The sequence below is a fragment of the Xenopus tropicalis genome, chromosome 1, assembly GCF_000004195.4.
Source record: "Xenopus tropicalis strain Nigerian chromosome 1, UCB_Xtro_10.0, whole genome shotgun sequence".
Lineage (NCBI taxonomy): Eukaryota > Metazoa > Chordata > Amphibia > Anura > Pipidae > Xenopus > Xenopus tropicalis.
The window spans coordinates 146,816,094-146,830,058 of record NC_030677.2 but is presented as its reverse complement, the minus strand read 5'-3'; the positions used below and the strand labels follow the sequence as shown (position 1 = coordinate 146,830,058).

Below are 13,965 nucleotides of genomic sequence, written 5' to 3'. Positions count from 1 at the left end.
TGGCGAATTGCAGATTCAAATTTAGCAGTTTTGTTGTATAGTAAATCTTGAAAAATTCGCAACTTTTTGCACTAAAAAAATCTGAATCAGAAAAAAAAAAATTCAACCGTTAGTAAATGGCCCCCTACATCAAAATCAAATAAATATTGTCTGAAACAACAACCTGGGCCCAGTTAGGTTAGTGTACAAGAAGAGCAGAAGTTCTGATTTAAAGACCAAAATTTCAGATCTTAAAGTTAGAAGGAGCTGCTTTTTGCTGCTCCTGGTAATCTGGGGGTGACTACCTCATAGTAGCGGTGCCCCTGAGCCACTGCACCAAAACCAGATTACTACATAATACACGAGCCATGAATACCCTGTAAGCTTTATTCTTATATACACTGCTTGGTGATGTCATCAGTTGTAATCACTACTTAGGCACTTTGTGTGGTCTTGGAACTCCTTGGAGACTTATAATACCCTTATAATTTACAGTAAGGGGTACATTATTTACAAAAAGAAATTCACACCAAAGCTTTAATAAATTTAATTGAGCAGAGGCTATGTCTTTAATCAGTGCACAGTGACAGTTTTAAAACAAATACACCTGCCAATAGGAGACGAGGGGCACTTGCCATTCTCTGTACACCACAGATCAAGCTTTTCTCTCTTCTGGGTGTGCCACATGGGGGCTCATACCTCAGGTTTCCACAAATCTAACGATATAATTATAGCCTGCAGCATAGCTCCAACCTTCCTCTACTAAAAAGAGGTGACTACCCCCCCCCCACACCTTTGTGCCAGGATGATATTAAACTTAAGTCAGAGAGGTATATTCCATCCTACCCATATAGACCTGGTTAATTGAAAGGCCTCTCAGAATGGATAATAAATTAGCTATAGCCCTGTAAAATGTCAAGATCAATAGGGACAATTTGGTGCTTGTAATTGTCACCTAATGCATATATACAGGTATGGAATTTGGAAACCTGTTAACCAGAAAGCTCTGGATTATGGGGAGGCCATCTCCTATAGACTCCATATTTACTATTTTAATGAAGTTAGAGCAAGTAAAATGTAATTTTCCTTCTGATAGCCATATCAGATAGCCCTGGCATCAGTAATTTGTTGCAAAACTGATCTTCCACCATAAAGTTGTAGGCACACTTACAAGCCAATCATGGTATGTTGGGCTGGAAAGCAAGTGCACTTGCTTGATGATCAGGTTTACACTCCCACCAAAATGTGTTCGCATGCCATCAGGCCTGGGTCACTTTATTGATAGCCCCAGCTATCGGAAGTTCTGGCTGGTGAGGTTCAGGGCTCTGCATGCGGTTATAATTTGCTGTCCCAGTGGTCAAGTGTTTCTTGCCCTTATATTGGCATCAGCACCTGCAAAATGATAAGCTGGGGGCGAGAGCCCAATTAAGCCTGACTTGTCTGTGCCTACTGGCTTCTGCTACATGCCACCTACCTCTATAATAGTGGACCAGCAAATGCATGAGGTTATAGGCCTCCAGCTTTTGACAGTCTGACTGTACATTGGCCATCAGTTGTACTCCACTAACAGTATAATATCATGGCTTTATTCCAGTGCATAATGTGACATAATGTGCAAAAACCTCATGTCTTGTGCTTTATTTTAAAGCAACTTGAAAATCATATAAATAAATCAAAATCTGTCTGAATGCCTGACCCTGTCCTTAGGGTTTAAAATGTAATTTTGCCTTTTAAACTGAATTTCTGTGACTGCTGTTTATGAATTTATCTTAAGAGTAATAGTACAGTGACAGGAAGGAAATATATATATATATATATATATATATATATATATATATATATATATATATATATATATATATATAATGTAAAACAAAAAATTTAAATATATATATATTAATGAAGACAGCAGTACGTCGGTTATTTTGAAAAGTGCCAAAGGCAACGTTTCAGGCTTTGATGTATTTTGAGATTCTAGGAAACTTGTTTTGTGCTTTGAAATTTGATTTGGAATAGTTGAATGTTTATGTCACAATCTTTTCCTCAATGGGTTAAATTGAGGTGACCATTCATGACTCCTCCTCTTCCTGTGGATTTTATTTGTATTGATAAGTAAAGTGAACATGTGTATAGGGCATTTTCATTTCCTGGAGTTACTGGCCCTTTCAATACATAATAACATAGTAAGTTAGGTTGAAAAAAGACATACGTCCATCACGTTCAACCATGATGCCTATATATAACCTGCCTAACTTCTAGTTGATCCAGACGATGTATATATTAGGAATGAGTCTATATTTTATAACCCAAAAGGAAGTTACAAAAAGCTGAGTTCATAGTGTCTCAGCTGTCATCTGCTCCCAAGCCTTACCCTACTTCACTTCTTAAATCAGTTATTAGTTGCTTTGTATGTAAATCAATATGCCACCAGCGCCGGGCCAAGCTTGAAGGGCAAAAATTGCTAGTGCAACTAGCCATGGGCTCAGACTAGGGCTAGGAAGACAGAAAGTGTGGGCCTAGAACCCTTCCTAGCTCTGATTCCGGCCCTGCTTACCACTACAGTGTAATTCATGTATATATTGACATAACTGTGCCCATACTACAAGGTGACAAAATTAGTGGTGGGTGCAGCTAGTTTATTATATAAATTGTAATATTTTATTTATAAAAAAAAAATATATATATACATATAGTATTAGGGTGAACAGAAAACAAACGTCAGATCTCAGCTGCTAGAAGCTATCCTCTGCTATAAAAGGACAGACATTAATTTGACAATTATGTAGGAAATTTAGAAATTTTTGTAAAAGAACTGGTTGAATCTCTATTACTTCATGTTGAGACATTGTTTAGGTTTTAGATGCAATAAGGGTTTTCTGAACCCAAACTTTGTTACTAGACTTAAAATTGGTCTAAACTGTGGCCATCCAGCATTTTGTCCTCTTTCTTTCACAAGACTTTTACCATCTAAGTCCTAAGAAACCTTGGTTTTAAACGCAGAAAACATCACAAGCACTGCATTTTTCATCAGTCTTCACTTACCACGAGTGAGACTTCTGGGTGGGAGATACCTAATGTGTCATTAGGTTTGGGGGTTGCTAAACGCTTCCTGGCAGAGAAAGTCAAGCTTTTTTAATAATAAGTCTTATAAAATGTGGCACAAACTTTTCTTCCTCGAGATGGAGCAAGCCCAAAGTAAGAGACGAAGCGGCTTTTCAGCATATGGTGGGTAACGTAGGTAAGTTACACATTCCACAGCAGTGTTGCGAAGCAGACATGCACGACTCTGAGAAAAGGCTTCAAAGCAGTGTTTACCCCTGTAGATTCCAATGCCACTGTTTCCTGCAAGGGTGGAGGGTATATAGATCCAGTTCTTAGAAATATTTAAAGACATACAGAATACAAATTTCAACATTTCTCTCAAATGTTCCAATAACAAAGCACAAACATTTGTCTTCTGTAACTTCCTATTTTGGACAGTGTGAATCACGATTCCTATTATTTGTAACTGTATGTTACAAACAAAGCTGTCTGTTTAGTGAAGCAGCCATGTCACAGATGGACTTCATGGGGGTTATTATGCAATTTAAAAAAAAAAGTATGCCCAGGAGCAGTAACCCATAGCAAGCCATCCACAGGTGGAATTTAATGGTCACCTGTTTAAAAAGCAAAAATCTTATTTAGTTACTGGGCAAACAGGAGATTGAGGACTATGCTGTACAATTTGTTTTTTTAGTTTTGGAGAGAAAAATTGACTTCTACAAAAGTTGACAAATCTACTGCTGTGGTGTAAAGCTTGAGATGCCAGATCTAGATCTGTATGCATTGGTTATCCGGCCTGTTAGAGAATCACTAACATCTGTGAGAAGACCCTTCTGTGTTATGGCCCATTGGGAAGTTCTATGTGTTAAAGAGGTCTAGACTAAACAAGCTTTAGAAATGTGTGCTATTGCCCATAGCTTGTACTGTATGTTACTCACGGTAACTAGGCACTCTCAGTGTGGCTACAATCAGTCAACTTCCTCCTCTAAAACTTGGGAGTTTTATGGCATCTGCTCATTCCCTTTACTTTACAGTATTTATCTCTCTGAAATTATAGGAATAGGGTCCATCTACTATTACTGTATATACTCGAGTATAAGCCTAGTTTTTCAGCACCCAAAATGTGCTGAAAAATTCCCCCTCGGCTTATACTCGAGTCGGGTGCCATGGGTCCCCCCAGACTAGCACCCTCTCTCCTTTGTGTGCAAATTAGGCCACCCGCAACCAGACCCCCCAGTGCCCTGGCTCACTCCCAAATTCATCTTCATCTACCCTCCTCACCTGTCCCATTCTGCACTAGACATTTCACTTTATATTCTATATAAACTATATATAGTTTTGAAGGATTTTAACTCTGTGTTTTAGGTTGGTTGCTGATAGAGCTAAGGGGGTAGTACTCTTAAGGTAGCATCATTGATACCATATTGTTTTTGTTGACCCTCTTCTCCACTAGAGCTAGTTTACTGTTTAAATAAATATTTAAAAACACATACCCCACTCATTTAATGTCATTTTATTGGTATTTATTTTGATGAAACTTAGCAGTAGCTGCTGCATTTCCCACCCTAGGCTTATACACGAGTCAATACGTTTTTCCAGTTTTCTTAGGTAAAATTAGGTACCTCGGCTTATAATCGGATCGGCTTATACTCGAGTATATACGGTATATGCATTTTAGCTGCTAGGGGCAACCCGCTCTCTTAGCAACCATTTCCATATTCTGCTGCTGACATTAGAAGATTCCCATCTACAAACATTTTCTGAGAAGTGAACATGAGGAACGAATGATATGGTGGCAAATATTTACCCAAAACATTTTTTGGGTTGCTAATTAAGACTCTGATGTGTAAGACTTTCATTGTAAAACAGTAAGAGGTAAACAAGGTGGTTTGAGCTTACCTATAATTCCGCAGGGCATGCTTGTATAAATGCTCTGTATCATGCTGTCATTGGAACAGAAACTCCCACTAGATGTTCTGCACAAGATATCAGATATTACCTAGAATCAGAGTGTAGTGGAACAAAATTACTTTAAATTTTAATTAAACTTTACATACAAATCAGCCATCAAATGCAATATTTACAGTACCCTTTCGCTTTCCGAGTATACATATACAGCCAGAGGTCTATCCTTCCGGTTTATCATTTGTATGGCTTCATCAAGGTTCTCTACTGTTAAAATGGGTAAAACAGGCCCTAAAATCTCAGTCTGCATGATGGGATCTGCTTCTTTCACATCAGTCAGTACTGTAGGGGCTGGAGACAAAAAAGTCAAATTAGCCATTAGCCTTAGAAATAAACTATACATTACTTGCGATTACATGTACAAAAAGTATGTTCAGCACAAGTCCTATTTGTTGTACTCATGTTGAACAAGCAACTGGACTTGTTAAGTAATCGTTGAAGACGTTTCACAACTCATCCGAGCAGCTTCTTTAGTTGATACTGAAGAAGCTGCTCGGATGAGTTGTGAAACATCTTCAATGATTACTTAACAAGTCCAGTTGCTTTAGATTTATTTATACTAGATGTGCATACTGTAGTTTGCACAGGCAGATACCATAAAACTCAATATAGGCATTGTCGCATATAACCCTAGAACAAAAATATACATTTTAAAAATGTGTCCTTTTATTTAACCATCGCAGGGTGACGGGGCTTAATCACACGCAACAATTTTGGCTCAGGCAAGAAGGATTTTGTATAAATAACAGGTTAAGCACAATCCCTACTAATTTTATCTTGATGAAGGTTATATTTTCTAATTTGAATATGTATGTCATTTTCTTTTTTAAAGGGTAATTTTTATAGAACATGCATGGACAGCAGAATAAGGTGCGTTACTTACCTATGTATCTTTCACTATCATCTGTTTCTCCCCCAAAAGCCACCTGTCCACATGACAGAAGATCCTTGACTTGAAGGTAAAGCTCCACACTTGCCAGGCGCCCATAATTTGAGGACTCTCGGGGGTTCTTCCCATAGAACTCCTCCACACAAATGCTCAGTTCATGGATCAGTGTATCTCTTATTTCTGGCTGGCAAAGGATATAGTCTGGAGCCAAGGAGCTCTGTCCAGCATTTACAAACCGAGCCCAAGCAATTCTGCGGGCAGCCATATTAATGTCACATGAATTATCTACATAGCAGGGATTCTTGCCACCCAGAACAAGAGATACAGGAGTGATGTATTTGGCTGCAGCTAGCATCACTGCTCTACCAGTTAAACGGTCACCTGTCACATAAAAGTCACAATGTCAATGTCACAAGTTACAGAGTAGTGTGCAGAGCAAATTAAATATAGTGTCTTATTTCCAACTGTTAGGGAACCATAAATTCATTTTAATGCTTAGTAAATTCTAGTTACATCACTATTCAAATAGTTCCACAGCGTGAGGATAGGGAAGAATATCTTAAAGAAATGAAGTAATGCTGGTTCTGAATGACTGAAATCAATAAGGCGATTGTATAAAAATAAAAAAAAAAAAAGACATAAAACCTGCAACTTCCTGGATAAGAAAGGCAGAAATGCCATGTATATTAATGTTTATTTGTATAACAATGTGGCTAGTCTAACACTAGTGTTGGTTGCATTAATAAACCATTTCCCCAATTCATTTCAACCACTGGGCTTCAAAAATAGACAAGAGCAAAGTTACCCGTGTAAAGGATGTGGTCAAACTTGTTTTCTAGCAGCTTCATCAATTCATTCTGCCCACCACAGGCAACATGGTAACAGCTCTGCAAAAAATAAAGGTTCACTAGATGATCTACTACAGGTGTTAACAACATACACACACACACACATACACAGTCTAGAGGTGTGAATAAGCCCAGCTGGGACATAGCCATTGTTACTGTTCTTGGATTTCCAACTCACGTTATCTAGATATAGGGGAATTAGTCTTTGCAGCAGGTTTGCTGCGTGGGTGCAGGTTCCTGAAGGCTGCAGAACCACACAGTTACCTAGAAGAAAAAGGACATTGTGTTCAGGTTTTATTGTCATACATTTATGACTAGGCAAGTTTTACTTCAAGAGTGTTGACATGTCTGTTAGATAATGCCAATACAAAAATAAGAGGCAGTGGCACTTCAAAGGGTAAATTTAAGGGGCTTTTTCACCTAAAATGTACTTAGTATGATGCAGACATCAGTATTCTAATACAACCGTCATATTCCTTTTAAATAGCAACATGCACAACCCATTACTAAGTTAAACATAAGTGTACAGCCTCACCTGCAGCCACTGCGCCAACCAATGGGATTAGGGACAGCTGGATTGGGAAACTCCAGCCACTAATTATCAAAACTACACCAACTGGTTCCATCTGAATAAAACAGCTGTCTAGCAGGTTACTCTGGAGAGAAATATGGGAAATTTAAATTTGACTGTTTGTAGGACGAGGCAAGGAGACAGCATATTTATCTGCATTAAAAAAAAAATAAATAGTGAATAAAGCATTGCGACTGTGAATGTACTAAACACAGCAGTCTGGGTGCACCCAATTCTCTGGAGATAAACAGAAAGGACCCGTGGAGCAGTCTCACAAAGTGCCTAGCACAGGGAGACAGCTGCAACTTACCATGCTCTTCTGCCCTGGCACAGGTTGCGTCCACTTCTCTAGGTTGTTCAATGCATAAAGTGCTTCATTCTTCACTGAATTAATTTCTGATAAAATGGTTTCAAATCTGGGCTAGAAAATATACCATTGTGAGTGTCACATATGTCCAGAGTACACATTCCAAAAATGGAATAGGTATTGGGAAGGGGGCTGGGAAGGCTCTGCATACACTTTTTTAGGGCAAACATCCCACAGCACTTCAAGATTCTTTATTAAAAAGGGATATAAAATATTAGCAAGGTTCAGAGCCACTTTAGGATCCATTAAACATACCTCCCAATATTTGAAAAATGTAAAGATGATGGGGTGCGTAGCATAGCAATTCTTTTTGACCGTGCCCTTTTTTGTGACAATTTTACAAAATATGGCAGGTTATGTAAAGTTTAAACACATTTTGGGGGGGTTATGGGGTCTTGTGTTATGTATTATTACAGTTTTACTAATGATGCTAAAATTGTTCTTTAAAGTGCAAGTCTCAGTTCCCCAAAGAGACCTGTTTAGCTTATTAGTTACAATTCTAAGTGCAGGTATTGAGTGTTCTGGGCTCTCTGCCGAAAGCCTACTAATTTAATTAAGTTTGAGAAACTTTGTATCTTTTTAAACATTCAGTGCAGGAGATCAAAGGGAAATGATGATTCAGTAAGAATCTGTGACCCAGGCCTGAGTTGTTAAAATCGAGACTGTCCCACAAAAAAAAATCGGGGCAGTTGGGAGGTATGCATCAAACACCTGAGACATGGTGGAATACCGACCCTGTGCATGTCCTGCTCCAGTGCACCAATAAACTCTTCCTCATGTTTGTCCAGCATGTTTAAGATTGCCTCCAGCTGCAATGACCTAAATGAGCAAGGCCTTGTCTTTCCAGAAGAGAAAGCTTCTCTGCATTTCCGCAGGGCATCCTCACACAGAGAGGGGGTTACAAATTTCTTTTGTTGACAGTCACCAGACACTGTTCTGTAGGAAGGAAAATACAACTCCTAATTCTATCATCAGATATATTTAGATAAATTCTGAGGTGCAATGGAAAGGTTGAGTTCTTAGTTACACTTTGCACATGATCTAGTTGTTACTTATTTTTAAAGCACCCTTGTTTTTTCTGTGGTCTATTTGCCCCCCCCCCCCCCCCCAGTGAATAAAAGCTATTGCCCACGCACTCTCAACACACTGGCATGTCAATGAGCTTACACAAAAAGCACATACCTTTTTAAAACTCTGAACCATCGAGCAGGGGAAGGAGAAGATTTTACATTATCCATGGTTCCCTTAGAGGTCTTCATATCAACAGGTCAACAGGTCTACATTCATCAGAGAGGCAATAGGAAAAAACACAACATTATAGGTTCACAAATATATATGGGTAACAACTAGTAATTTGACTAGTTTATTTTGAAAGAAGAAAAAAATGTGTTGAAATATACACTATCCCAACGCTCACCAATTTCAATCACAATCACATCCACTTCATATCAAAAGTGAATGCATTTAGAAACAAGCCACAGCTTCCCTTGCATCTGCAATAACATTGAAATAATTTGCCATTTCCCTATTTAGTTAATTGCTAGGCTTCACAGATTACAGGACTACTTTGTGGGTAATCCAGAATGGCCAGGAGATGCCAGTGTGCTCAACCCAAATCATATGCGGTACAGTGATTGAGTATACAAGGAAGACTTGAGGTTTGGGAAAACAGGGAAGACAAGTATCACTAACTATATAACACGTTCAAGGGCTTTACAGGAAAACTATACCCCCAAACAATGTAGGTCTGTATAAAATATATTGCATAAATAAGCTCATATGTAAAACCCTGCTTCATCTAAATAAACAATTTTAAAAAAAAATATACTTTAATAGTATGTGCTATTGGGTTTTTCTAAATAGAAAATTGTCATTAAGAATTAAGGGCCATCTTTTGGGATCATAGGATTTACAGTGCACACATACATGCTAGGCCCCATCAGCCAATTAATGGACAGCGTTCTGCCTACAGTTAGAGCTGAATTATTTCTGGTCATGTGATCTCTGAGGGAGCAACACAGACCATCACTAAATGGTGGATCAAGGGAAATGATGTAAAAGGGTAATATTTACTAATATATTTATTCCAGTTTGGCAAGATAGGTTACTTAACATAATATAAACTATTAAAGTATCTGTTGGGGGGTATAGTTTTCCTTTAAAACCAAGAGCTATGCAATATAACCTTTACTGGACTTGTAATATGTCTTCAGCAAATGACTGACTATATCTACAATCCTGCCTTTGATTCAAAGCTGAGCTAAGGCTGGATTTGGACCCATATACTTTACTATTGAACTGACCTTATTTAGTCTGTACCACAATATGTTTATACTGTACTGCAGTTTTTAAAACGCACATACATAAGATACTGGTTATGCACTATATTGTTTGTATATCAATGTGAATTTGGTATAATTTTAGCAATGTATAATTCAGGGGCCCCTCAAAAAATGCACAAACTTAAACAAAAGGAAAAGGTTACCTACGTAGGCACTAAGCAATACAGGGGACACATGGAAATATAAACTGTATGGACACTCTATGGTTTGTTTTCTTTCCCATAATACAAATGCACTCAGATTGGCTGAACTACAGTCACTGCAGTAAAATACCCTCAGCAGTTGTGTCGGGACTAATTACAGTATGCTGGGTCTGTTAGGTTTTAATCTGTTTAGTTTTTCAGTGGATAAAGAGCAACAACTCAAAACATGTCATGTGAATAAAAAAAAGTTTGCAGTGCAAATTCTGCATTTGTCCATAAGTCATATTTTCTCTGATTACCACTGCTTCAGTCTCAGCTGAAGATTCAGTTAAGTTAAGGACTAATTGTAGCTGATCCAGTCCTTCTGTATTATTATGGTTTCAAAACAGAGATTCCTTGAATCTTTTATTATTTCCCTCATTTAGAACAAGACAATGGGCAGTAATGTTTAGAAGGAAGCATGCATTTTCGACCAAGGATGTTAAGAGGTCCAGAGATACAATTTTTTGTGAATCTTCTAGAATGCAAAACAAAAGTAACTAATTATCGATTTAACACTGACAAATTCCACTAAGGTTCGCTATATGCTACATTTCAACTCTGTGTTCTTCCAATAGAAATGAAGAATAGTGAGTATCTATTGTTTCACTTTGGTTTTAATAGTGGACCAATCTTTGCCCGACATGACCACCTACTGTATGTGCTGGGCCATATGGTGACCAATGCAGGGCCTCACCCTGACAGGATTTCTAAACCCGTCCGATAAGACGGGCTCCATGTGTGTCAGGCGATAAAACTGGCTAAATATGTGTCAGGGTGGGCCCATACATGGGCAGATAAGTTGTCAACTTGGTTTAAATGAATCAGAAAACTGTGTGCATAGTTATTTTATTGTTCCTAGCAGAATTCAGCAGAAAATAGTGCTGTATATGTACTGTACAGTTTAATCTAAATCAGAGAGGATCGCTCTGACTATAGGGTTACACAAAAATACCTGTAGCATGGGGCACATTAAAAATATAAATATATTGTAGTTTAGGTTTTGATACAGCAATGCAAAGCATGTTTTCAAAGGGGAAGTTTACAATTAAATCAGCGTTTATTATGGGTCATGAAATAGGATGAACGTCATAGACATGTTTTTTGCGTACACAAATATTCACTAAATATCCATGTATCCCTGTTTAATATTGCTATACAAAAATCTTCATGTATAGACAAACATTTCATGATTTTTAGCGGATTTTTCACCATATTTATAACATTAGCAGCCCATATACACACACACTAATGAAAGGACATTTTTTGTTATAATACATTTCATTACCATTTAAAATCATTAACCTCAGTTACTGCATCAATTTGGATATTTGAATTGCTATATTTGGTGTGGAATTTGCTATGCATGGCACAGTTCTAATACTATAAGGTGCGCAATCAGTAAAAGTGTTTATTTAGCATTAGCAATTAAAATACATAATATATACTGATTTTCATTTGCCCTACACCCCGAGTGTTTCATGACACAAGCTGGTTTAAGGGTGGCACCCTATTCTATGGGTTGCTATGGGTTACTGCTACTGGGCAAACCTAGTGATCTTATTACATAATGGCGGTAAGTAGTCAGAATGTTAGCAGTTTTACCTTACTAATATCACCTTGCTGTTTTGGACAGTATTGCACATCATCATAAACTTGTTCTGAGTCTTCTGAAACACACACTGTTAAAATTCACAATATTACACACAGGCCCCAAACACCTTTTTGCATACAAAACATTTTTATTGCTGATCATGATCAAGTACATCTAAAATACTGTCCAGGGCAGCAAATAAGCACTCACCCCAATTTTTTCTTTAGATTTCTCCCCCCTTTACTCAGGACAAAGTTATATGAAAAATATTCTTTACCCTAATTATATTCTATGCAGCCTAATCTACATGTAGCACCCACCGAACAAGAGATTGTCTCCGAAGTTATTTATTGGTGTACCTCTGAAGATCTAATGTCTCACTAGAACCCACTAGATTACAAACAGTCACCCTGCTATAGTTCAAGGGGTACCCAAGGCACAAATAAGCACTCACCCCAAATCTCACCCTAACTGACCTTCACGCTGGGCTCCATTTAGTCTGCACAGAAAAGTGCCAGGAATTGACCAACTCATTTTAAAAATTTAGGTTGATTAAAAGGTAAACAGAAATATCCAAGGCATCACCAGAGTAAATATGTAAAATAACTCACCTTTGCCTAATTGTTGCCGCTACAAACAAACTCAAACCTCTCTCTTCATTGTGTTCCAAGCCTCCTCAGCCCTGTCATGCCTGGCCCAGTGACTCCAAACACAATTGATTACATTCAGTTCTCAGAAGCTAAAAAAATGCAAAAAGCTTTCATCTCCCCCGTTATGAAGCTGATTATCCAATTAAGCTTGCTCAGGTGACCACATAGTAGCCTCTGATGTAAGGGAACCCTGCTTCCAGCTTTCTATTTCCATTTATGTGAACAACTTCCACTCTCCCTGGCCTTTTCAGTAACCTGCCCCTTTGTTTAGCTCCACACCCTAAATGCACAAGTACATAATCTTCCTTATGACATGGAGGTGATACCTCTGCATATACAGGTATAGGATCTATTATACAGAATGCTTGGGGCCTGGGGTTTTCGGGATAAGCAATCTTTCTGTGATTTGGATCTCCATACCTTATGTCTGCTAAAATCACTTAAACCTTCAATAAACCCAATAGGATTGCTTTGTGACCAAAATGGATTCATACAGTTTAGTTACAAAGTACTGTTATTTCTAAAAATAATTTCCTCTTTCACTGTAATTATATGAGAATTATTTGCTTATAAATGGACTCTACAGGAGAGGGGCATCCTGTAATTTGTAACTTAATAGATAATGGGTTTCAGCATAAGGCGTCCCATACCTGTATAGAAAATGTAATCTAAATATAGGTAGTCAGGGTACCTCAAGAGTTTTAAGTTAATAATAGGTGTTTAATTAAGTTTAATGGAGGATCATAGGCTGGGCTAGCTTTGATATAGTAAGCACATCTATGTCTATACATGCTGCTGTTTATAATGCATGCAAGTACACCTAGGGGCTGATTTACTTACCCACGAACGGGTCGAAATGAGTCCGATTGCGTTTTTTTCGTAATGATCGGTATTTTGCGTTTTTTTCGGATTCTTTACGAATTTTTCGTTACCAATACGATTTTTGCGTAAAAACGCGAGTTTTTCGTATCCATTACGAAAGTTGCGTAAAAAGTTGCGCATTTTTCGTAGCGTTAAAACTTACGCGAAACTTTGCACCTTTTAAGTTTTAACGCTACGAAAAATGCGCAACTTTTCGCGTAAGTTTTAACGCAAAAATCGTATTGGTAACGAAAAATTCGTAAAGAATCCGAAAAAATCGCAAAACATACGAAAAAGTCGCAAAATGTTCGTTTTCAAGTCGGAACTTTTCCAATTCGGGTCGGATTCGTGGGTTAGTAAATCAGCCCCCTAATGTTTTAGGGGACACCTGGAGTTACTGACAAGTTCCAGGATTCCTTTTCAAGTGATGTTTTTAATTTTGCAGTTTTTTATAGTTATTTTAATTCTATTTTTAGCTGCCAGAACCCTCACCAAAAAAATACTATTGCTCTTCGAGGTTACAATTTTATGGTTACTCTTTTATTGCTTTTCTTACTATTCAGGCATTTCCTATTCATATTCTAGTGTCGGTCAAACCACTGCCTGGTTGCTAGGGTAAGTTGGACCATAGCAACTTGGTAGCTGCTGAAATTTCCAACTGGAGAGCTGCTGAAC

At 37.9% G+C, this 13,965-nt stretch overlaps 1 protein-coding gene across 3 annotated transcripts; it reads right to left on the bottom strand.

Moving 5' to 3' along the window:
- Nucleotides 1–2,600: 2,600 nt before the first annotated feature.
- Nucleotides 2,601–12,625, bottom strand: aldh3b1 (aldehyde dehydrogenase 3 family member B1). Of its 3 annotated transcripts, XM_031899693.1 has the most exons (12): nucleotides 12,391–12,622; nucleotides 11,791–11,867; nucleotides 8,844–8,938; nucleotides 8,396–8,597; nucleotides 7,605–7,715; nucleotides 7,259–7,379; nucleotides 6,902–6,987; nucleotides 6,681–6,762; nucleotides 5,870–6,256; nucleotides 5,111–5,277; nucleotides 4,921–5,020; nucleotides 2,601–3,321 (listed from the first exon to the last, which is right to left on the bottom strand). In XM_031899693.1, exons 3-12 carry the CDS (start codon nucleotides 8,918–8,920, stop codon nucleotides 3,125–3,127), a joined length of 1,530 nt encoding a protein of 509 aa, XP_031755553.1. In that variant the 5' UTR covers nucleotides 8,921–8,938; nucleotides 11,791–11,867; nucleotides 12,391–12,622; the 3' UTR covers nucleotides 2,601–3,124.
- Nucleotides 12,626–13,965: the final 1,340 nt, after the last annotated feature.